The sequence below is a fragment of the Cricetulus griseus genome, chromosome 3 (assembly GCF_003668045.3).
Source record: "Cricetulus griseus strain 17A/GY chromosome 3, alternate assembly CriGri-PICRH-1.0, whole genome shotgun sequence".
Classification (NCBI taxonomy): Eukaryota; Metazoa; Chordata; class Mammalia; order Rodentia; family Cricetidae; genus Cricetulus; species Cricetulus griseus.
In genome coordinates this window covers 109,894,613-109,921,354 of record NC_048596.1, presented here as the reverse complement: position 1 = coordinate 109,921,354, position 26,742 = coordinate 109,894,613, and the positions used below count along the sequence as shown (strand labels likewise).

The 26,742-nt window shown below is 39.2% G+C and overlaps 1 protein-coding gene across 2 annotated transcripts in view; it reads right to left on the bottom strand.

Annotated features, from left to right (window-relative positions):
* Positions 1-788: 788 nt before the first annotated feature.
* The window catches only part of Tmem135 (transmembrane protein 135), a 188,202-nt gene continuing 162,248 nt past the window's right edge, over positions 789-26,742 (bottom strand). For both annotated transcript variants that reach the window (XM_027407594.2, XM_035442406.1), the window contains 9 exons: positions 25,017-25,058; positions 19,209-19,355; positions 16,852-16,921; positions 14,807-14,974; positions 12,284-12,347; positions 10,615-10,691; positions 6,730-6,828; positions 5,928-5,995; positions 789-3,047 (listed from right to left, as the gene is read on the bottom strand). In XM_027407594.2, the coding sequence (XP_027263395.1) occupies positions 2,915-3,047; positions 5,928-5,995; positions 6,730-6,828; positions 10,615-10,691; positions 12,284-12,347; positions 14,807-14,974; positions 16,852-16,921; positions 19,209-19,355; positions 25,017-25,058 (868 nt within the window). In that variant the 3' untranslated portion in view covers positions 789-2,914. The remainder of the gene's footprint in view (positions 3,048-5,927; positions 5,996-6,729; positions 6,829-10,614; positions 10,692-12,283; positions 12,348-14,806; positions 14,975-16,851; positions 16,922-19,208; positions 19,356-25,016; positions 25,059-26,742) is intronic.

The following is a 26,742-nucleotide window of genomic DNA, read 5'->3' as shown; positions in this document are numbered from 1 at the left end:
TCAGATCCCAGGAGCAATTCCCCTAAGGTCCAACAAGGGGCCACTATACTACTACCACCGAAGGGAACTATGCCACAGACAAGTGGGCAATTCCTTGTGAGTTAAAGGTACAAATGTCATGACTAATGTATCGTCACAGGATCTTGACACTTGAGGATATGCTAAATAACAGGCAGAAACTTGCTTTTGGTGCATTATCAACCAGATGAAATATGAGCCTAAACTTATTCTACATCGATTGCATTTCAGTGCAAGAACATGTTGCATGAAAATACCCAGTGTGGGATCTAGCACAAAAGATGTGCACATCCTCATTAAAGGTGGGCTATAGCTTCTGAGGGCAAAGAAAAAGACGACATCGTAAGTTCAGTTATAATCACCTAAACAAGATATAAAAACAAAAGAGAGAGAAAGAGAGCAATCAAATGACTATTATGCTTAGAGAGCACTTTTAAAAGCATTGAAGCAAACACAGCATTTAGTAAAAAAGATAATGGGCTCAGGGATGTTTCAGGAATGAGTATCACAATGAACTAACTGATAAAAGGTGGTAAGAATCAAAGAGATCCAAGATAATTTCTCTGTGTGCAGTTGCAACCTTTGCTTGGTGCCAGTTCTAGAGTTTTACCAACCTTTGGCATGACAGCTACATGCACTGCTTTCACTCTGCACAAAGAAGCTGGGAATACCAAAGAAATATCATTTAGGATAATCAATTCTGGCCCAGTACATAATTTCTTCAGAATTTAAAAACTGAAAAAGCAAAATGAAAATAAAAAATAAACATGTTTTGGAATGGAGACATCTATTTGCCTTTATTTGTGATGACAGGGAGTTGTCAATCAATACCTGATTAGTCAGAGGTAGAAAGATGCACATTTTGATTGTCTTTAGGAACACCATGTTTTCTTCATGTTTGCTTGAACAAGTACACTGTCCTCATGAATTCAGACTGTATTTCTCAATCTGTCACTGCAAGTCAGTGAGCTATCCTTCTGAGCTGCACATTCACTGCTGTATTTTGCTTCCTGGTGGTTGTCTGCTGTTACATTTTACATGCAATAAGAACATGAGTGTACTCTGTTAAAAATATATCTTTTGTACAAATGCACCTTTTTGACCAGCAAGATTTTACTAAACATTTTTAGCACATCTCAATCGGATTAACCATTCAGTATCACAGTCTTTTAATGCCAATGAAAATAATAACTTATAGCTTAAAATAAATTTTTAACTTGATAGAAAAATGCAACAGACATAAAATCTGTGAGGAGAAAATGAGGTGCGGGTAGCCAGGCATTCTCAGTGCTTTAATACTTCGTTCTCAAAAGTAAACACAGGACTAATCGTCAGTTCAACTCCAGTGAAGAAAAACCTAAAATTGAATTAATTAATCAGAGCTGAAGTCCAAAACCAAAATGAGCTTCAACCAATGGTATTACCAAATCAGAAAGTTCGCTCTAGAAAGCTATTCACAATGCAAAATTCTGACCAAACTGAAGTGGTGGCACTAGAGTCTGTGTCTCTTTGTGAGGGTTCAATATCCCCTAACACCCAGGGATAGGATTACATAAACAGAATTATACAAGGCTTTATGAAATTGAATATGGGCAATTAAGCATTTTTAATGTTTGGGTTACAATTCCTGTCATAACACAAGTTCTACTGCATAACTTAGAATGGCCTGAAACCTTTTTCTAGCAACAAAATTATATATTTAAAGATAATTCCTATATGTTACATTAACTGTAGACACACCACCAATTTTAGCCTTTTATTAACCTAAAAAAGTACAGCTTTCCCCAGAAAAACCCAGTGATCATATATCAGTCAGCTGTCCGGGACTGCTTCCATAATCAGCACCAACTGTCTGTTGTCCCTTAACTCCAGTGTGAACTGGTTAATGAACAGGAAGCAGGGGAGCAGAAATCCAATTAGGAAGAAGAGAACTCCCAGCAATCACTGCATTTTTCACATTTGTAGTTGTAAAACACCCCTTTTAGGTGAGACATTTGAAAGGTTACCAACTGTCAAACTGGCCCAAAGCTCTTTCATTCCATAGGATCTTAACCCCTTCTAAAACACCAATGGCATTCAAACTGAGCTATGAAGAGTTCACTCACTGGAAGTGAAAACAAACCTACTATGCCTGTAGGAGGTGTAAAGATTGGCCTTTAAGTATCTGCTTGACAATATTCAGGTGTAACACTCCTGTGAACACTGAGACATACTTTTCCCACTGCAGCACATGTTGGTTTCCATTTGTTCCTAATAGCTCACTAGACTGCCAAACAGCCCACCTGGTCACAAAGAGAGATGGGACTGTCAGCTGAACAAAAGAGCATGGATACCACCATGACATTGGCCCAAATAATATGAGACCCATGTTTACATCCCTGAAATAAGAGTGACCACTTTCTCCACAATTCCCATGGAGGGGTCTTCACATCTACAGTACTCCATAGCTACAGAAATCCATTCAAAGCTTAGAAATCACAGATTGAATCCATGTACCCGTGATGTTTTGTAAATCCTGAAGTGGAGAAATAGTCTTAGCTTTGACCAAGAATTCTATTGGAATGAACTAAAGACATCTTTTTAAAGTAATTTTAAGTATACTCTTATTATATTTCTACATAGATTATTCAATATTCTTTGTGGACATAATTTAATCAATAATATATCATCATGTCAACACTACATGGTCCAGAATCAGATTCTGGCTACAGAGGAAGCTTAATTATTAAGCAATGCCTTTCTAAAAAGCTTCTGTATTTCTGATTGGTACGGAAAGAAAGAAAAAGCATCTCTCATTGAAGTAACACTGAGGTTCAGCTTGGGCCCCTTCTGTGTTGAATATAATTAACTCTTCGGGAGAAAATGGTGAAACACAGTCCATAAGTTACAATCATCTTCAGGAAAAGTCTATGGGCAGCTCCGGTGTGACAACTGTGTATCGTGGGTCTAGTCTGGGGATGAAATTGTGAAATTCTCTAGATGCACCAGTACCAAACACATCCAGTGCTTTGCGGTTCATGAGTGCAAACCTGTGAAAGAAAACACAATTCAGAAACCATTAAGGACATCCATGAAGTAAACCAAGTACTTCCTCTGACTTAGTTTTCAAGGAATGGAAAGACAGGTTGGCAAGGCAAAACCCCTGGAAATCAGTGGCAATTTCAAACATTACAGGCAACTCAATGCCTAACACTCACTGTCCAGGATTAAAAAACCCCAAGGTCACAAACCACAGTCCTCAATTATTATTTCAAACACATCTAGAATGCTTTATAGTAGATGCTTCTGAATACAAAGTATGGCTAACCAGTATTTTTATGATGAAAAAAATCATAGGATTCTAAGAAAACAACTATTTAATATTTACCAATGAGGCAAGGGTGTTAAGTGTAATTGCTCTCATAGCTGAGACCTTAATGACTCCCAATGAAAATAGAACAATCCAAATATGCAAATATTAAATGATTAAAAAGCAAACAGCAGACAGCTTCTCCAGTTTCTAATAAAACAGAGCAAACATATTCTCTCATGGGCACAAAAGAGGTAAAGGACTCACTGCTAAGTCTGTCAGCATGACTTCCATCCCTAGAACCATATGGTGACAAAAGAGAACTGACTGACTACCACAAGTTGTTCTATAACCTCCACGGCACACACACACACACACACACACACACACACACACACACACACACACACACACACACACACACACTACATGAGAGGTAACCCTTAAAAAAAGATATAGCCTTATGTTAACCATTATCTAAGCCCAGAGATGAAGCAATGTTAAGACCAGTTTTAGTTGGTGCATAGGTTGGACCATTTAGGTCTTCTTTCTTATTCACAATCATTGAATTTGTGGAGAAGATAGTACAATGAAATTAATTTTGAATCACTGGCCAAAATTGATATACCAAAATCTAATAAATATATTTTGTTCTTTACCACATTAAGGTCCCTTCCAAAGTATTCACTGGAAAAACTCCAGCATGTACAAAAATATCAATGACAAAAAAAGATGAAACTACAATAATATGTAAGCTACATTCTGTCAGAGCTAAGAGCAAGAATTCTAAAGTCACACTGCTAGTTTATAGCCAGCTCTTTCACTTACTGTGTGACGTGGCAAGCGGCTAGCCTGTGTATGATTCTCAGTTTCTTCAAATTTCCATGTAAGAACAGCAATTTACCCATTTCAAGGATTAAATGTACATACTTACATGTGTACCTTAAACCTCACCTGGGACAGGGCAGGTACTATATAAGCATTTGCTATGTGACCTAGTAGTGATGATGGCACTGTTAATTGCTGTGACTCAGTAGTGACTTAGTGTGCACTAACTACTGAGCACAAACCTTGTGAACAACTAACTATACTGCTACAGTATGAGGTAGTTTGTTCCTCAAAGGCAGACATGCTGAAAACATGATCCCTCTGAGGTAGTAGAAGCTTTACTAAATGAAGCATAATGAAATGCCAGTCACAGAGGACTTGATGCTCACAAAAAGATTAATTACAGAGGTCTGGGTCTTGTAAGCATGGATCAGTTCCCATGTGAGCAGACTGCTACAAAGCACAGCCATGGCCTTTTCCCATTCTGTTTCTCTGCCACACTGTGATACAGCCTGTGGATCTTTACCATAGCACCAGTGATGTGCTGCTCGTACCTTCCAGCTACAAGAATCATGAGTAGAATGAAATATATATACCAGTGTCAGGTAATCCCTCATAGCAACACAGAACAGACTACAGCACATAGATTATTACGATATTAAAGAACAAAATAAGGCAGAGCTCTTGGTTTCCAGACTGATAGCTGGGAAACCAGCATGGGGACTGATCCAGACCCCAGGAACATGGTTGTCAGTGAGGAAACCTCAGAAATCTATGGGGCCTCTGGTAGTAGATCAGTACTTATCCCTAGCATAGGTGTGGACTTTGGTAGCCCATTCCACATAGAGGGATACTCCCTGAGCCTAGACACAAGGGGGTGGGCCTAGGCCCTATCCCAAAGGATATGACAGACTCTGAAGACCCCCTATGGAAGGCCTCACACTCCCTGGGGAGCAGAAAGGGTATGGGATAGGTAGGGTGTTAGTTGGGGGGGGCAAGGGAGGAGGGGAGGCAGAGGAAACTAGGATTGACATGTAAAATAATCTTGTTTCTAATTTAAATAAAAAATGGAGAGAAAAAAGAGAGAACAAAATAATATCAAATTGTGAGAGTAAATACATGTCTCCCAGTAAAAGAGGTGAAGGTGCCATAGCTGAAGTCCAACTCCGTCAGTCTATTTTTTTTTCTATTAGGTAAAACTCTCTCCAAAACAACAAAACAACTCAAGTTAAGATTAAAAGGTTGGGGACTGGAAAAAGATAGGAACAGCAGAGAAAAGGAAAATTAACACATTATGAGGCAACAGAAACCGGGAATTTTCCCAAAATTAAAACCAGCTGATTCTGTAGAGATGAGTTCTTTAAATGGTTATACTTGTGTGTGTGTGTGTGTGTGTGTGTGTGTGTGTGTGTGTGTGTGTGTGTGTGTGTGTGTAGCTACATTCCTAGTTTGAACTTGTTTAATATTTTAAATAGAAAAGAGTTTAAAGATTCACAGATAGATAAGATTAAGTGCTGATTATCTAATGAGTAACAAACTAGCAGTTACCAAGAGAGCACACTAACCTAGATCATTTAGAATATCCAAACTATTCTAAGAAAAAAACCCAAATATTTAATTTTCACTCAAAGGAATTCTGATGTATTTCTTATTAAGTTGGTCAAATTTGGCTTACATATAAATAACCAATTTACCAATGAAAGAATATTCTCTCGGGGGACAAAGACATTTATAATTTCTTTATAAAAACTATGCATTATTTATAAGCACTGAAAATATCTTGGTCACTTACTTGCCCTTGGTGAGCCTTAAAAGGAACTTCCAGTAAGATGGTCGCAAGTTCTGAACTTCCATAACGGCCTAAGATTAATCAATTGGAGATTTAGTTCAGTAAATACAAAATACTGCAGTCTCAGGCAATAAAGAAATTCTTACTTCTATATTGGTTGCATTTTAAAAGTTTCAATGATGAGAGTAACAAAAACATGCTTTAATGATAAAGTCACTATAGGAATCTTTGTAATATGCTTTCCAGTAGACATGTTGCTTTTGACATGATAATTAGTGAATAGCATCGTTACCAGGAAGCAGGAGTGACAATTGATGTTACTGGGTTTCAATCTGACAGCACCCCTGTGGGAAAGAGCAAGCACAAGGCCCCTCCCCCTTACACACACACAACTCCGCCATGGCCATTAATACAGCAACAAAAGAGTGATGACACAAGCTGGCTCATTCTTCTCATTCCCCAGGAATATCACGGAGTGTCTAGGAAGGCACCTGAGTATATTCATACTTGAGGCACTTTTTTCTCCAGGAAGGATAATTACATCAGGCTGTTCTACCTACAACACAGGGCTATGAATTCACCCATCCATGTATTCTACTTAGAAATTAATATTGGTCTGTTCTTTAAGCAGGGCCTGACCCATTAACATGTCCGGTGCTTTGAGACATGCAAGTTCTTCTACTAGAAAACAAACCAACAAGAAGTAAACATGACAATCAAGGCAGTTCCTAGGCTGCATTTCCCCACCAGCTCAATGAAAATCAGAAATAGAAACTTCTTTTGTCCTCTCAAAAGCTGTACTTACTGCATGGAAGCAAATTGCTGTAGAGATGGAATAGATGATAGTATCTGCTTGAGGAAAATAGGGAACCTTTCCGGCTTCGATGCCCTTAAAATACATTGTCTGCAAATCAAGAAGAATGCAAGAGTTTATATTATGTTTTAAAATGAAGCAGCATTAAGACAGAACTGAATGGTGAGTTCCCCAAGTGCATTTTCTGCCTTTCTGAGTCCTTCTCTTCCCTCTAAGAGCTCAGATCATGCACATCTTCCAGACAGTGCTCTGTTAGCCTTCTCTGTCCTTCATAACTTCAGCTTCCAGCGGCACTGATCTTGTGTGTGGAACTGAATAGTACTTTATATCTGTGGCATTAAAATACCACTTATTATTGGATGCTTTTGTAAATGCTTACGTGCTCCCTTCATTTATTAGGCTTGAACTATATGATGGGCAGAGTGTTAGGAGCAAGGGATTTATTTATAAATGAGCAAAATATAAGCCTAGAAGATAACATTTCTGCACTCTACTGAGAGAGGTATAACATGTGATAGATACATATATGTAAGTCATGTATTATTCAGCTCTCACAGGGACTAAAGGAAATATGACCGAGAAGATTTTTTTTAAAGATTCACTTGTAATGTTTCTTAAACTATCACATTTTTCTTTAACTTAAAATTGTCATAGATCAATCCATTTATGATACAATAAAATTAATTACTAGGAAAATAAATTTTAAAAAATTGAACCAAATTTTCACTATGGAATTCAAAAGGCAAAACTTTAGTGCCACAAGTTGCTATCAAAGTTCCCTAATGCTCAGTTCTCAGTGACTACAAGAGCTTGTCATGGGATGGCATTAGTCAGAATGCTGAGGGCACTTTTAAATAGCACTCCTTCTATCATGTGCAAGACCAACAGCCAAATTAGAGGGAAAATGCAGGAGTAACAAGTAGGCATGAAAATGCATGAAAATGACACACACACATACACAGACAGAGAGAGAAAGAGATAGAGAGAGAGAGAGAGAGAGAGAGAGAGAGAGAGAGAGAGAGAGAGAGAGAGAAGAGACAGAAAACACAAAGTGGCTACACATTCAGAACAGGGGAATTCATGGCAATGGATTTATGGCACACATAAAGCTAAGGGAAACCTAGCAAGGAAGTGGAAAGGAAAGGAAGCTAACCGAGACTGGACGGAGTTCACAGCGGATGGGGGGTTAAGGAAGGTTTGGGAAGTTCATGAAGGAACACAAAGAAGTTATTAGCAAATGACACCCACAACCCCCTCATCTTCCTGTGGTCTTCAGCAACCACCAGATTTGCTATATAATTTACCTTGTTAAAATTTAATCCCAACAGCTTTGGCATTAAAAAAATAAGATACATAACTGCTACCACACTCAAAGAGAAAAAGCAACAGAAGAAATGACAGGATAAATGTGAACCAATTAGAAATATTGAGACAGAAATATGAGACAGGAATACATATCAACAATTGGAAAATAGAAAAACTGTAGGGTACCTATGAAGTTACAACTTATTTAGAAAACATGATGAACAATCACATATTAGTCATTATTTCCAAAATAACATGAAAGGGTATTTATTATAAGTCAGATATATTCATGTTGAAGAAAGTATAATATATATGTGAACAGCATCACAGAGATGTTAAGGGGAAGTTATCTCAATCTATTGAATACTTGCGCCAACACTAAACATAACTACTGAACCACATTCTAAGTCAGTGAAGGGCATGAGCTCTATTGCATCCTATGCTTGTAGCTCTTCCTGCAGTAACGGGAACACAAAACACATTTTATTCATAGGGTGCAGGAAAAAAAATTTTTTTGGTTTTTTTTTCCAGACAGGGTTTCTCTGTGTAGCTTTGGAGCCTATCCTGGCACTCGCTCTGGAGACCAGGCTGGCCTCGAACTCACAGCGATCCATCTGCCTCTGCCTCTTGAGTGCTAGGATTAAAGGTGTGCACCACCAACGCCCTGCAGGAAAAAATTTATACATGCTAAAGTTTGGATCTAAAATGTCACTCAAAGCTCCAAATGTTAAAAGGTTGTCTCCATAATGCTGTTGCTGGGAGGAGGCGGAATCATTAACAGTGGGGCTCTGTGTGGAGACCTCTGGTCACTAGAAGGGTTCTCTAGAAGAGGACATTAGGATACTTCTTTCGCCCCCTTGAGTTCATTCTCCTCTGTGATGCAAAGAGCTGCACTCTGCCTGCTCCCCACATGATGTGCTGTCTACTACAGCCAAAGCAACAGCTGGTTAGAATGGACTGAAACCTACAAACCATGAGCCAGAATAGCCTTTCCCTCTTTAAAGGTCATCTACCTCACATATTTCTACAGCGATGGAAAGCTGACAATGTAGTGGAATTTTCTGTCAATTCACTACAGGGTAGTGCAGCACGTTAACAAACAGAAACTTCAACCACAGAAAACGGTTACCAGTACACGATTTTAATTCATGTCACAAAGCACGTCGGGAGCTTAACACTTTTAATTTTCATTAAAATGTCCTCATCAGCACTTTTCACGGGCCAGTTGGTTTTGCCAGGATCATCTATAAACTGATGAGACGAGAACAGAGAGGCATCACACGGTTTGTTTGCTGACATCTCAGTCTTAGTTTCATCCTATGTCAAAGGATGTATTTGCTACTTAGAGGCTGTATTTTATTTCCTACTCTTCTTTTCCACTAGCAATACTGGCCAACTCTGTTCCTAAACACATGGAATATGCACACTTCTTTCCCCTTTTACTGTTACCAGTTTGCACAATCCTCCAAGGTCCTGCAAGGCATGATGATCTCCCAACTGCCCTCCATGCCTTCTAAAACACTCTACAGAACAGCCAGGCTCTGTTTTTCTTAAAATAGAAGCCCAAGCCAATTCAGGGGCTTCCATTCTGTAATTTTTTTTTTAATACTGAGTCTCATGTAGCTCAGGCTGGCTTCAAACTTGCTTTATAGTCAAGGATGGCTTTGAACTTCTGACCTCCTACCTCCACCTCCAAGGGTACCTACCGGCTTGCGCCTCCATACCATTCTGCAACTCAATGAACTAGTGAATCTGACTGATGAGCATTGACTGCTGCTCAAATCTGAGCCGGAAGTCTACCGAGGATCCTCAAGTTGGCTTTGTATCAACACTAGAGCCTAACAAAAAGACAACCAGACACTTCTGTGGCTCTGAACACGATACAACAGGGTATTCACACAGCATTGGGAAACTTTTCTGCTTCCCTACCCGCTCCAGAAAAAATAAGGCTTAAACATAAGATTTTGGATCTAGTTAACAGTTTACAGGGAAGACAGGAGTTGAACATCGAAGAAGGAAAGAAGAAAGGAAGAAGGAGAGGGAGAGAACACCCAATGGAGTAGGAGGAGGAGAAAAAGGGGGGTAACTACATAGATTTAAAAAGTCTTTGCATGGCCCAAACAGAGGACTGCACAAACACACAGGATTCTCAGGGAAGATGAAAACCAATCAGTCAGATGATGCTTTTATGGAATCAATAGGCTTTTTAAATGCATAAAATGGTATTGTGGCCATACTTTGGCAGTCCTATTGATTTTCTTTTTAAAAGTGTTTATTCTGAGTTTGTGTAGGTGAGCAGAGTAGCAATGAGAAGACACTGTTGAGATGTTGGTAAGCGCTGAAGTGCATGGTGGGTTCTGAGGACTGATCACACTATGCTTTCATCATGTGTGTTGTGTGAATATATCACAGACACACAAAGGAAAGTGAACATAATGGGGAACTGACTATCAATGCTTGGCTGGAATCAGAGCCTGCTTTGGTAGCAGTTTATTTTTGCAACTGAAGCAGTTCCATGCAGCGACAAAAGCTTTGTATCCTTGGGAACTTATGCATAGCATCTGTGCTTACCTCCACCAGTTTGGAAGCTAAGTACATGGAAATGGTTGTGCTCTTGTAAAACATCATTGACACACCTGCCAAAAACCCTGAAACGACAAGAAAAAATGATCAGATTGCAGATTATTTCTTTGTGGTTAAATCATCAGAAACGCTAATTCACTTAAACTGGAAAAAATATGCTTTTAGCACTGCCTCTAGCTGGACAAAACACAAGGACATACACATCCAATAACACTAAAATGGAGTGAGACATTATTAATCCATATTTTTAAGTTAAAAACAATAACCTCCAGAGTTGAGAACAGTGTATAAGAAGCCCTAACTTAAAGAGCTATAGTGTAAGAAGGGGAGAAGAGGAGGGATGCAGAGGACATGAGGGAGCAGAAAGGTTGAGTCAGGGGAAGAATAGAAGGTAACAAGAAAGGAGATACCACAATAGAGGGAGACATTTTAGGTTTACAGAGAAATCAGCCACTAAGGAAATGTCTGGAGATCTACAAATGACACCAGCTAACAATCTAAGCAACAGAGAGAGGCTACCTTAAATGCCCTCCCCTGATAATGACATTGATGACTGACATATATGCCACCTGATAGCCCTCATCTAGCAGCTGGTGGAAGTAGAAGCAGACACTCACAACTAATCACTGAATTGAACTGAAATCCAGATGCAAAGAAGGACGAGAAAAGAGCAAAGGTGTCCAGACCAGGCTGGTGAAACCCACAGAAACAGCTGACCTGAACATCAGGGAACTCTTGCTCCCCAGACTGATAGCTGGATACCAGCAGGAAGGTGATCCAGACCCCAGGAACATGGGTTTCAGTGAGGAAACCTCGGAAATCTACGGGACCTCCTGAAGTTGTTCGGTACTTATCCCCTAGCACAGGTGTGGACTTTGGGAGCCCATTCCACATAGAGGAATACTCCCTGAGCCAAGACACACGTGGGTGGGCCTAGGCCCTATCCCAAAGTATATGATAGACTCTGATGACACCCTATGGAAGGCCTCACCATCCAGGGGGAGCAGAAAGGATAGGTGATAGTTGGGGGAGGGTGGTGAGAGAGGACGGGAGGGACAAGGGAACTGGAATTGTCATGTAAAACAATCTTGTTTCTAATTCAAATAAAAAATTAACAAAAAAGGAGAATACTCTCCAATCTATTTTCCTAACAGTTAAGGCTATTTTCAGTGTGGCCACATTATTACTGTCCACAGCATCACCTTCATTGTGCAAGTGGAAAACTAAGGGGCTGGAATCCTGGACACGTAGCCAACTTGTAGTACATACATTGCATCCTAGAAAACGATCTTCCATTTTTATTTTTATACGATAATTGAGTGCCTTTTAACAGTTTAAATATGTCATTTTCCAGTGGCAAAACCAGATTTTTAAAGAACTCTCACTGGATTGCCTGTTAACAACTTTATAATCAGTCTTATGAGACATCCTCTAAGATTTCTGGCAATGATGACAACTCAAGTTATTACACTACCAACTCAAATACCAGACACCAAGTGTGCCTCAACCCATTTAGCTTCACACACACTAGTGGGCATCTTCACAAGAATTTGATCACAATGCAGGAAGAAACAGAAACTGAACGACTTTGAAGGCTTTCACTCCATCCCATCATCATCTGCTATGGCAATGGACCTCCTTTTGATTACTGACTTACCAGCCACAATAGCATGCAGCTCGTCGTCCAGGTTCCTGATCCAGCGGAGGAAACAACTCATCCCCTGTATTAAGGAGAAAACACCATCATCTTGGTTACATTATTTCTGAGGGGAAAATTGCATGAGAACAAAAACTGCTCTGAGTGATTCTCTCAACAACCGGATCCTGTGTGAAACAAGCTGGACCCATGATTGGGAAGTGCACTTACAGCCCGGCATACACTTACTAAGATCATATGTCACACTGTTGCAACACTTTTCAAAAGCCTGCCTATGAATGCACCTCCTAAAAACAGGACCTGGAGGAAACAGTCATTTCCATAATAAGGAAGCAAAGGACCTGGATAAATTACACATCTGTTAAGCCAGTTTGCTGGACCACAGTCACCAGCTCTCAGAAGTAGCAATGAAACAGAAAATTCACTTGCAGCAGACACTGACTATGAGAAAGGTCATTCCTCAGCCAGAAAGGTGACACTAGACAAAAGCTCAGATCTATAAAAAGGAATGAAGAGTGATGAAAACAATGAGAAAAGGGGTAAACTTAGAAGACATATTTCCCTTATCTGCAGTCAGCCAAAGCAATATTCAACAAAATTATGGGCCTTTTAACTGAAAATGACCTGCCATGTGGCTTCCTATGACTAGGAGGTAACCCTGGCTTTTGTCTGTTCCTTTGTTTGGGTTCCATTTTTTGTTGTTGTTTTGTTTTGTTTTGGTTTGGGATTTTTTGCAGCAGGCCTGGCTCTGTTGCCAGAGTTTTCTAGAATGTCTAGGTTCAATCAATCTTCCTACCTCAGCCTCTAGAGATGCTGCAACTAGAGGCAGGTGCTATCATACCAGCTTTTAAGATTTTTTTTTGTTTTTGCTTTTAAATAGTTTTACATAGATAAAAATAAAAGTATAATAGTATTTTATGATGTAAAAATTCTATGAAATTCTAACTATGATGTGTTAAGTTAACTGGAACACACCATGCTCTTTTGTGGACACCTTGCCTGCTTTCTCATCACCTAAACAGAGCTGAGTGGTTGTGACGGAGATCACATGGTTCAAAGCCTAAAATAATATTTACTGTCTGGCTTTTTAAAGAACAAGTTGACTGTAAAACAAAAATATTAACAATGTACTGTGGAGTTTCAGCATTGTAAAGATCAATACACAGCACAAGGGCTACAAAGGGATTCAATGTACAGTGTAATATTTTCACATTATAGATATAATATAGAGTAAGATCTTATCTCAATGGGGGAGGGAACCAATATAGTCTTGAAGAAACCCAACTTTTAAAATGAAGATACAAAGATGAAATTCAAAACTTAGAAACATATTCCTAAGTCAACATAAATCAACAATTTGTCCAGTAGAATCAGAATTGAAATTCACAAACTAAAATTTAGATAGTGAGACACTTCAGTGTTCTGGGTAACACATCAGTGGTCTCCACTACACAGAAGGCCATTAGTCAACACTGCAACATTCCATCAAGGATGCTCTCACATGTTGCTGTGGGCTTGTCAACATAAGGAGACATTTATAGGCATACACAAAATGCGACTGATGAGGACTCGCTGCTTTAGACGACATGACAGAAAGTGTCAGCGGACAAAAGAGTAACCCACTGATCATTTCACAATGTTACAGCATGACTCATGCATTATAAGAGAAGACAACTATAGTTTTGACCAAGTCCTGTCACCTCTAGCAAGGTCAGATGTATTTCAAAGTGAGCAGCCAGGCAGTAAATGTTTAAAATGATTTAAATGTTTTAAATTAAGTGTTTAAAATTACTTTTAAAATTGCACAGACTATTATTATATTTTACTTAGGAAATATGCATTTTCTTAGAATGCCTATGTATTGAAAACTAAAGAAAACAAATCTCTAAGCCGGGCGTTGGTGGCACACGCCTTTAATCCCCGCACTCAGGAGGCAGAGGCAAGCGGATCTCTGTGAGTTCGAAGCCAGCCTGGTCTCTAGAGTGAGTGCCAGGATAGGCTCCAAAGCCACAGAGAGAAACCCTGTCCCAAAAAACCAAAAAAAGAAAGAAAAAAAACGAAAACAAACCTCTGAAAGAATATATAAATACAATATGTGTATAAATTCAAGCATATTCAGTAGCATTCTAAACAAGCTTAACCTGAGCTCATAATATATTGTTTATACTTGGTGATGCTAAAATATATATGAATACCCCAGAAAGTACCACCAAATAAAACAATAGCTGAATTAAGGCACAACTTATTCTAATAATAGCCATTCCACTTATTTCTCTTTTTAAAATATGATTTATTCATTACTTTTATTTTATGTATATGACTTTTTCCTGTGTGTGTGTGTGTGTGTGTGTGTGTGTGTATGTGTTAATGTGTGTCTGGTGCCCATGAAGGCCAGAAGCAGGCACAAAATCTTCTGGAAATAGAGTTACAGATGATTGTGAGCCACCATTTGGCTGTGAGAAACCCAATCTCTCCAGCCCAGTTATTTTTTTCCCCATTTTCTTTCTTTTTTGATAATCTTACCTTATATATACTAACAAAGGATCCAAGAAAAGCCCCCAACTGGAAGTTTTCTTTGTTGTAGAAGAGTGAGAGTAGCCGGGATGGTTCTGTGAACAAATGCCTAAATGCAGAGGGGATCCGGAGACAGCACTGGATCAAGTAACCCACGCTGAACATTCTGATGAAGCCCTAGACAAAATTCCAACTCTTGACATTTTGTTGACAATAACCACAAGGAGTTTTAGAAACATAAGAATGGAAATCCCACCACCCCTACCCCCACCAAATAGTAAACAAAACTAACTCCTTGGGAAATTTAATAGGAAACTGTGTGATCATCAGTATAAATATGGATTTTTTTTAATGGAAGATAATTTCATTATTTGTTTGTGGCTCTGATATCATACTTTTTATATAACCCAGATAAAGGAGATTCCTAGAAAATAGGAACTCCATCTAGATCTTTATTTCTATAATCTACTACATGAAGCTAAAACAAGGAATGGTTGGTCTTCAGTGAACCAAACTGAGCCTTTAATCCCAGCACTCAGGAAACAGAGGCAGAGGCAGGCAGATCTCTGTGAGCTCAAAGCCAGCTTAGTATATATACTGAGTACCAAGACACTCTCAAAAACAAGCAAAGAGACTTCCAAATATTTTCATAGTGTAAATTCCTCTCCCACATGTCTCCAAATAGTTTTACATTCATGGATGTAACATTCATTTCATAAGCTGCTAAAGTCTTAGAATGTGTTTCAAAGAACCACTAGGTTTTTGACTACTTGGCAATTCTCACTCTTTTTTTTCTTCAGAAAATGTTCAGTATTACCTCCCACACACTGCATGAATTCCCCCCTTGAGTTGTTAGGAAGAATTCTCTCTCTTTACCAGCCAATAGATTGTGGTTTATTTGTTGTTGCCACTTTGAAAGCAAGGCAGGAAATCTAATCTGGACAATGCACAAGGAAAATGGATTCTAATGTATTAGTCCCAGACCTGGCTCTGAGGGTTCTGAGATGAGTGTAGAGTTGGGCAAGTGTCAACACTGAGTCTTGGCACTCCACTTAAGTACACTGATGAGGACAGTATCTAAGTTCTACATCACTGCTATGGAATATTATTTTTATGTGTATTACATTTCTTCCTACTGCTTTTGTTTACAATGCAAAAACATGTTATGTCTGTTTGATTAAATAAAATTAACCTGTGGTCAGGAGGCTGAGTTGGCAACTAGTTGACAGGAAGTGGCAGAGGGAGGAACCATGTGTGGAGAGTGTTCTTAAGTGGGCTGGGGGTGAGGGGTGGAAGGAATCTTGGGTCTTTCTGGAGACAAGAGCAAGGAGAGAAGGTTAGCTACTTGCTATTCTGCCTCTCCGAGTGAGCAAAATTCATCTCAACCTCTGAATCCCAAGTTCTACAGAGGGGTAGAGATCTAGATAAAGTTTCCCTTAGTGGCTTTGAGAGAACCAATGTGTGAGGAAACAGGATTCCCACCAGCTAAGACCCTTGCAGCTGGCAAATGTGGAGTTGAGATTGCTGATTAGGACAGCAGTTGCTTAAGGGACCATATTAGGTGAAAAACAACACATAACCACATGGAGGGTCCTTCATCTGAGGTCTGTATAACTTGGCTCTGATCAACTGAGCCCCAAATCCAGACTTTGTAAGAAATAAGTGACTTTTAAAAAGGATTGGAATTGTGAACACCATTCAAAACTGTGGTACTTACAGCAGATGGTGCCACCTGCCCCAGATATTCTTTCCAGGGCTGGTGATGAGAGAGGAGACAGAAAGGCAGGAAGTGTAGTTTTGCACTACTAGCCAAGTACCCTAGAGAATAGGGAATTTGTGCGAGTGGGCATAGTTAACTCCCTTAATGCTGATCTATAGAGGCACACACTATTCAACAAGATAGTATCAGGAATAGACTTGGAGTCAAATACAAATTAAATTGCAGCAGAATTAATGTGAACTTTCTATTTACTTAGACATTACTACAGATTAGTTACTTGGATATAAAGCCCCCATTGTTGACAGACAGCAGGTGGACACGTTTAGAGACTCACTTTAATGCAGTAGGAGATGCAGTTGTCTTCATAATGCTTGCAGCATCTGTGCCTTGGTCCATGCTTACATCTGAAATCAGACCAGAAAAGCAACACTAATTTAATTATAATTAAAGTATGTGTGCATACATATGCATCACTTGGGAGTGCCTGTGCATGCATGTGAGTACATTGTGCATGAAAATGTTGCAAATATATTTAAAATTTCCTCACCAATAAAGGAGAAGAATTTTTTTTTGCAACATAAAGAAGCAAAGTTAAGAGACTGTCATTTTTATGTTGTTACTAACACCTTATACAAAACAGGTGATCACAGTTAAAATACCCAATTGGTGAACAGAAAGACGATACTGGCAATTATTTGTGACTGAATAAGAAAAATATGTATACACTGCTATATACACCACCAAATTTTGGGAGCTTTAAGTTTCTTGTTGCAGAGCATGAGGATTATAAATCATCCGTGAAGTCAGTATTTGAACAAAATCATAATGAGACTGTGTTCCAGTGTAGGAATTTGTACTTAATTATATTTGAGAGGGAACATCTGGAAATGAAACCTGATAAAGTGTCAGAATTCAAAATTCAGTTATTAAAATAAATATGGAAATAGGAATCATGTGGGAACTGAGAGGTTATTTGTGATTTAATTGTAAACCACTTATAGTCTGGTGTTTCATATAAACATTTCTGCCAGGACTACTGTTCTTGTGGGACACTGACTCTACCACCCCTCATTCACCCTCAGCATAAAAATGTAAGTCAACTAATATGCGTCTTGATCGCTCTCATTTTCTTTGAAGGGCTCAAATTCCAAAGTCAGCAGTCACTATAACTTCTTCCAGGCAAGTTAACTGTTGCTGCAGTGGGAGCACATAAACTCTTCCCTGGGCATAACTGTAGCTTGCAGACCAATGTTCTGGCTCTGCACCTCTCCAACCTTTCAGAACCCCACTTCTGTGCTGCAGCTGGATCACACAGGCAGTCTCTCCTAGTCAAAGGCCATGGCACCAGCTCATTCTGACTAAGCCCTTATGTCATGGGAATGACATGCCATATCTGGGCATGTGGAAGTGCTGATTGATTAACGCTGGAAGCCTGAACAGAGGTGAACGGGGGAAGTCTGTCTTGTGCAAACCATTACTCTTCAAAAACAGGTCAAGTTCTGCTACCAGACATATTTTACCAACTAAGTACCAAAATCAGCAGTACTGTCATGTGATTCCTTGGTCACTTAGAATGGCTCCCAGTGTCATAGACAGCAACTCTCATACTTTTAGCTTTGCTTTTATATAATTCTGTAAGCAGTTTCACTGGGATCATCACTGACCCCAGGAGCCATGCACCTTCATCTGTTCGTGTTCCTCTCTGATTACTCTCTCACTTACTTCCCTTAAGGGGAAGCTTCTCTTTTCCTCACTCAGGTTACCCAAACCCACTCTCGAATTAGCTTAATGAGTTCACTGACACACCTGTTCCTGCCCTCTGCATTTCCTTTCTTTGCTCCTATTTTCTCTGTGTAGTGTAGACTAATACGAAGACAAAAAATGAATTCAGCAAAAATGTGACCATCATTTATGCCTACACAGTCCAACAGGCAATTCTGCACGTGCCACTTCATTTATTGTCAACCCCGGGTATTAGACAAGAATTTCGTGGAGAATGGTATTTTAACTACTTATCCAAAGTCAGAGAGCTGGCAGAGGCAAATTAAGAGTCCAAGGCTTTCTAATTTCTTCCTACAAATGATCCCATTTCTCTCAATGTTGTCTACTCATTCTGTTCTCTCTAAAATATCACTGCCATGACCATTTCATTGGCTAATGCCATAATTTTAAGCCATTAGATAGACTTATTTTAGTAAATGTCTATGCTAAAATAAAAATGAATGTTCAAAATGTACAGATTTCTTTTTCTGCATAACAAACAAGTAAATATTTCAGCCCAGAACCCTACATATTCAAACTGCTAGGAAATATCCTTTACTTAAGGTCTGCTCCTTACTCCTGTGTCATCTTGACTCTGTCAGCAAGGATTCTCGATTCTCCGAAGTGTGACAGCCTTGGAGCACAAGCTATGTGTTCTGACTCCTCCCTTCCCAGGCCTCCCTTAACTCTGCCCAGAATGAACAGAAAATGGTTTCAGTTCCATGAAAATCTATATTAAAGACATGTGATGACACTCCATCCAATGAGAAAGGAGGATGAACATTCCCTTGCCTTTTATAAGCTCTAGGTATAGTTTTTGCTGGGAACAAAAGAGTAACGTCTTTACCTGAAGAGGAAAAACATGTCTTAGTATTTGCAGAGACCGTATGAGACAGGGACCGAGTGTGGACCACTGGGCAGAGCACTCACATGGAATCCACAAGCGTCCTAACCAGAGAGATTAGATTCCTTCCCCTCGGCTTTCCCTTGTGCTTCTCCCTCTTCTGTTCCACTTTCGCATATGCTGTCTCTGGTGAGTAAGAATGGGTGGGGATTTCTTCTTTCCCTACAATAAACCTGAAGGAGAGAGCATGGTGTCAGTCATTTTCACCTCTCATGTTTTTCAGTAGGAAAAAAAAAAAAAAAGACTGTTTCAATACAAATACAGTTAAAGAGTTCTTTACTTAAAATACTACTTTCACAACTTACATAAAATACTATTATGGTCTAAAAAGATTTTAAAAGTCTGAACTGACATGCTGGTATTTTTAAATCAAACTGATCGACTACAATACACTACAGGAATTCTATGAGGCACTTAGGACATTCTTTAAGGCATTGCATGCTTTAAGATTTGTCAAGAGAAGCAGGTCAGTTTAGATCCACAGGGCAATCACAATTACAATTGAATTAGTGTGTCGTTCAGAGTAAAACTAAGTTCATACCCCATGGCCATTAGGTCTGAAGTGGGCTCCCAACCCCCCAGAATGACAGCCAGGGCCCAGCTCAGGCTGAACTCTGACCAGATAAACACAGGGATTGCTAGTGGATAAACAAAAGCTTACACTGGGCATTCCTCAGATACTTGTTTCTGTCAGGAAGAGCCACTACTTTCCTTATCTCTCCCTACACTCCAGTGGGGCATCTTGTTCCCTATTAGCACTTATCAAAGGCCCTGGCTCTTGTAGCCTACAGACCCCCTCCCACCCCCTCCCCACACTATTCTAAACTTCCAGGCTGTTTTAGCATACCAACTCTCTTCCAGTCATCTACATGCTCCCTTTAAAACTACCTTCCCACCCCAGGCTTCTCTGCCTTTTGCTATTCTCTCTACACCCCAGGAGACAGCCATGGCAGCTATGAATTTCCCCCAAATAAATCATTCTTTCCACCCATGAGTGATCTATCTGCTGGTTTCACTGTACCCTCACTTATATCTGTATCTTTACTGATAGGCAGTGGCATTAGGAAAAGTCCCCAGTAAAACAGTGCTAACTGAGCCTGGTGGCAGCCATGGCAGCTGCATTTGCCTTTAATCCCAGGAGGCAGAGGCAGAGGCAGGCAGATCTAAGGCCAGCCTGGTCTATAGAGTGAGTTCCAGGACAGCCAGGGCTACACAGAGAAACCCTATCTCAGAAAAACAAACAAACAGCAAAATATAGTGGTGCAACTAAAGAAATAAAATCAACCAGAAATACCTATTTATCCTTAAATCCTTATTATTATAGTATTATTCCAGTCCACTTGTTTTTCTTTGGAAAAATCAAACACATATTGGAGATGACCGTTTGTCAAGACCATGCAATTGAAAATGTTCCCATCATTAGCTAATACTGGAGAAGTGAGCTTTCTCACAAGTTTCACACACTGCTTTGAACCCCACTGTAAAAGTCACTGATGTTACAAAGAACAGCTGAACTTTAATAAGGACAACCCCACCTTCAGAACTTTCAGAGTCTATCTATATCTAAAATATCAACTCAACAGAGGGTCAGCAATACCGCAATAAAATTCTAGGACTGAGATCTGTGACCAACAGAATATGAAATTTTAAGTACTAGGAAAAAAAAAATCAAAATGCTAGTCCCATCAACCACAGACTCAGCCTGTTCTGATGAGCTCGGTAAAACATGCAGCTTTGCACACGGGGTGTGCAAAGAGCTTGTTTACCACCAAAGGGCTGCTGAGAGCCCTGGGTACTGATTAAATGGGGTGTACAAAGAGCTTGTCTGCCACCACAAGACCACTGAGAACCCTGGGTGCTATTACTGCTTGCAGTTGAGTCTGGAGAGTTTAAGATCCATATTCAATTCTGTATAAGCAACCAGATAAGACAGTCTCTTATCTTATCTTTAACCAGAAAGATAGTCTCTATAATACATTTCAGGAACTATTGCAGATGAGATTTTAGTACAGGTTACTCCTTAGAGAAGCTGTCCCTACCTGTATTCAATGAGTGAATGGCCCTTCACCTGTGGCCTTGCAGCTCTACCAGCCCCCAATGCTATACAGCACCATTCCAGAAGTCTGCATTCCTGGCTAAAGAGTGAGGACCTTGAAATTCTGTCCATTTTTGCTATTAAATGACAGTGCAAAAATTGATTTAAAATATTGAATGAATGAATATGGTAATAACACATGTGTTCTAAATATCTATTTCATGTGTGATGGCTTGAAAAAAAATGGTCCCCTAAAGGGTGTGGCACAACTAGGAGTTGTGGCCTTGTTGGAGGAAGGGTGTCACTGTGGGGGTGGGCTTTGAGGTCTCTTTTGCTGAAGCTTCACTCAGTGTGACACTCAGTCCACTTGTTGCATGCAAGATGTAGAACTCTCAGCTCCTTCTCCAGCACTGTCTGCCTGCACAATGCCATGTCCCACAATGATGATAATGGACTGAACCTCTGAATTGTAAGCAAGCCATCCCAATTAAATGTTTTTCTTTATAAGAGTTGCTATGGTCATGATGTCTCTTCACAGAAATAGCAAACCCTAACTAAGACAACATGACTGGCATAGTGCTAACAAGCACTTTATGAATGGAACATCATTTGATCCCATAGTAACACTACAGGTACCATACTTCTCCATAAGGCAGCATGAGTGACCTCTCTGCAAAGAAGTCAAGTTGTCAGTAACCACTAACACAGAGCTGTCTGTCTGGAGACTGATGTCTCAATCACTGAGCCATGCCCCTTTAAACACCTGCACTGGCTCTTCTTCCATGGACCTTCCCCCTTGCCTCTAGCTATTCCAGTGCCTTTTACTCCTATCTGCACAGAGAGACAATTTGTCCATAAAATTTCAGGAGGAAGTTTCCTAAAGTGCAGATCTGAACTTGATATTCTCACCCTAAGAGAACTTCACCAGCTTATGAGTTAAATGCAAACTCCAAGTTTAACATGTGACCATGTGACTGGACTGCTGTTAACTTCAGTGGGCTGGGAGAATGATCCCCCTGCAGGTAAGCCAATGCCTTAGTGCTGCTCCTCTCTGTGGATCATTCTTCCCTACATGTCTGCTAAATATTTTTTCTGCCTTTTAAAAAGCCACCCTAGGCTAGAGAGATAGCTCAGCCGTTAAAGGCTAGGCTCACAACCAAAACAGCCACCCTCCTTCCTTCTGTACTGTCAAACATTCTCCTTTTCATAGGGGAAAAAAGTCATCAGTGAAATGTACAGTATTTTTTTTTTCTCTTACAGCACTGGACTTTTTTTTTAAGTATTCTTTTCAGTTTCCCTGTCTTATTCTCTGTCTTTCTTCCAATCTACAACTTGAAAAGCAACTCTGCTAGCACTGTCTGAAATGTACACTGAAAAATCTGGTCCCCCATTTGTTATATCAGCACAGTTATAATTAATATTGTCCTCTCTATAGACTCTGAAGGCAGAGATGTAGCTGACTCACTCATCAGTGCATTCTCAACATAGTGTGCATCTTGGGACACAGTAAGTCATAACCAAATAAACTAAACTAAATGTTATCTTTGTAGCCTATGTACTCTCTTACAGGCAGAATGCTTTAAAACATGGGTGCTGAATTAGAGTAAATCTGTATATTCTAAAGCTTTTGCTTGACTCTAACTAGGAGACACTAAGCTTGGCAGCTTATGAATGGTTGCAATAGGTCAAGGGAAACTTTTCTCTACAAAACAATGTGTTGTCATGATAGAGTAATTATAATCTACAGAAGATGAGCACCTCCTCCCAGCCTGATGGCTACTGCATCCATCTGCATTCATCAAATGTGTGGCCAGCATCCTCAAATCTATTAGGCATGGAATATCCTTTTCTCATGAGAGCTTAATACTGTCAGGAAGTCATACTTACTAGTTTGGACACCACAAGTATGTTTCTGTCCCCTCCCTTCTGTAATTAATGGTAAATGTTGTAGTTTTTGAAAGGCTATAAACTCATTGCATGTGTCTGTAATAAAAATCAGACAGGCAACAATGGGAATATGTAGATTAGAAAATCGTGCCAGGTAATAATTTAGGAAACCTCTGAAGACAACATACATTAACCCATTTTTTTTAACAATGAAACTTGACAATAAAAACAGAATATACTATAGGCAATCTAAAATGAAATCCAACCTGTTCAGTAGAAAGACATGTGTTATATCAATGCAGCAATTTGTAATGCTTAACAATTTCCTTTAACAAGAGTACTTGTAACAACAAACTGTTTTCTAGAATATTGTCCTATAATACAGAAAAAGTTAAGTGCAAATATTCCAAACTAGGCTCTGATTCAAAGTATGTGGGAAGAAGAGATACAAAATATCTGAAATTTCTCAAGATTTTCCAAGGATTTGTGGAATCTTAGGAAAATGGGCATAATTTTCTCTAAAAAAAACTTTTTGTTTTGTCATAAACTTTCAGTTTTAAAAACATGCTTTATCATCTTTTAAGAACAAAGGTGAAAAAGTTATTTTCTTATTTATCTCTTGATGAAAAATACAGTAAAAATGCTATGTGCATCATGGCTTCAGAAACCTAGTTATCACAGTTTTATCACCACAGATTTCACTTAACCCTCTCTGCCTACATCCCCTGGTGACTGCACCCAGAGTGTCAAATATTTCAGGCAGGTGCTCCACCACTAAACCCAAAAACACTCACACAAGTATACGGAAGTTTTGTTTTTTTAATCCCAAATCAGTTTCCTGGCATGCCATCCAATCTGCGTGTTAGTGCCAACCTCCTTTGCATACTTAGCTTTCAGACTGTAGCAGACAAAACACCATCTTTAACTTTCTTCCAGTTAATACATAATTTTTCCTCTTCAATCTTCCCATTATCCCACAAGTCCCCAGGATTTATCTTGTATTCCTACCTCTAGCTCTCTGTCATCCATTGTCTCAAACACTTCTGCTGGATTTACCTTTCAAAGTCATGGTCAACCATCTACCTTGGACACCTTTAAGTAGTTCTCTATTACCCACTTACCAAGTCTAAATCAGTCTCTCCCCTACCCTGAACCTTTGACAATCTGATTCTACCAGTGAAAACTTTTATATTCCCCAATAGACATGTCATTTGCCTCTACAAACAGTGCTCTTCTTCATTCTTCCTTATCTAAAGCTATTCCTCAAATGTACATCCTCTGAAAGATGGGGAGGCAGCAATCTGAACATTCACTGGGTGTGAGCACTGCACTAGAACAACCCATGTGCAAGCTTCTCTGATCCTCAGAATAACATATAAGACAATCTTTAAACCTCCCAGCAACGTGACACACCCTACCTTTTCTGTCTAATACTTGCAGTGATGCAAACTGGGAAAATGTGGGGTTTGGATGTAGTGTGTACAGTGAGAAATTTTAGTAAAACATTCCATTCAATGCATGACAAACAAACCTTACATAATGTTGCAAAAATAATTGCCTACATCATAAAAATTCATTGAGCCTATAAAATACAATAATGTTGATAACTAATATTTACATAATATATACAATAGGCCAATTACTATGCTAAGAGAGGAGGTAAAAACAAAACACTCTAGGAACACTTAGGCCTTCTGTGCTTTACAGTCCATAATTCCCACCCATAACTCCGTCTAACAAATTACTCAATAAACTATCTACAAAGGCAAAGACATATTATTGTGACTTTGAAAACTACTGTCAGATTAACAATTAATTTAATAAATCTTTATTGTAATTACATACACTCATATTTTTAAAAGATTAAGTTAACTTGTACTCTCTCTCAACAGAAAAATAGAATGTTACTTACCTAAGTGCAGAAAAGGTGAAACCTTTCAAACCATCCTTGCACCTAAAACAAAAATTTGCAATCATAAATGACATGTTTAGGAATATAGAGTAGTACATTAAATGGCTTTATCTTCCTAGAAATGGTTTAGGGTGTGAAATGTTTTGGTAAGGAGAACTGCAGTGAGTCCCCTTACTTAGGCAACTAATATACTAAAGCTCTCCTGTGGCATAAGAGCATAGCTTGGGACTCAAGCCTCTGAGCCAGGGTTGAAGACAATCTTCTAAGGGCTCCATCTGGATCTAAAATGTTGTACCAATCCCTGGGGGCTGATTTCTCATGAAGAAAAACAGCACATCCACCCTCTGAGTATTGTTCAGATGTCAATTCAAGGTCCTGACTGCTCTCACTAATTCAGTAGGTGCTGTGCAACAAGGAGCAGAGCTCAGCAGGTACAGAAAGGCTTCTAGCTCATTTCAACATCTCACAGAGCATGTGGTTAAGGCCAAACAGAACAGGTAACATGTGATATGAACAGAGTGAAACTGGGAAGAGAGGAATCCAAACAGTGTTCCTTGAATATTTATCATCGCTGGGCAGTCTGGGCCCTTCATTCATGTTCCGTTTGATAACAACACAGTTCTGTAGGTAGGCTTTCATATATTTTGCACTTGCATGGGAGCTCACGACCTACTTAGGACTGCAGTCCCAGTGATAACCTGGCTTAAAGATCAAGCATTTCCCTTTCCATTCTCCTGCTATTTATTGTCTTTAAATGGGGAGGATACAGATTATGTTGTAAATAAGATTCTGAGACTAATGATAAGTACTTAAAACAGACTTAAAAACATTAGTAGTACTCAAAAGTCAATGATTACAGCCACAAAGAACCTTTGGTATATTCAGCTGTAAGGGGATTTTGGATATTTATTATCAAAATCTATTGAAAGAAATCTATAAAGATTACTGACACAATAATGGTCCCTAAATGTAAAAAGTACATCCTCAGATATAAGTGGGCAATTCATTCTCTTTATACAAAATAATAGACAGCCTTAAAATTTAAAATGTATTTCATCAGATGTGACCTAGAATCTTAGAAAATATTTAGCGCACATGAAGATGTTTGAAATCATTTAAGTATTTATTTCAGCTAAGCAGTATGATTGACTTAGTGGTCATGTTAGCAGTGGGAAATGTAACCATAAAATGTAGGTAATACCCTACATAAATATATACACAGAATGAGCATGAAGGCAAAATAATTCATAAATTAAACTGAAAATGTGTTTGGGTGAGTTACATTATTAAACTTCTTAAACGTATCTTTCCCATCAGGACAAAGTGTTTCACAGTAATTTAAAATCCATAATTTAGATAGGTAAAGTGGTGAAGGAGTGGGCAAGGGGCCTACTGGCTAGGCAAAAGAAAGTGGTAGACCGGTTAAAAGATTTTGTACATCTGGGAACAAATTTTGGCTTTGAGATGTTATTGCTGAAAGATGGCCATTTGTCTTTGTGTAGCGTTGAATAGTTAAAAGATTCTGACAACATAATCTAGTCAGCAAGGCATATTTGTGACCCTGCACAATACATTTAATTACAGACCAAACATCACAAAGTAGCTTTCAAGCATAAAAGCAGACTATACAAATGAATTTGCAATTTCATTATGATGGAAGTCTGATTCTTCAGTAGAACCCTGTGGGAAGCACTTCATATTGATACAGACTTAACATGTATTCAAA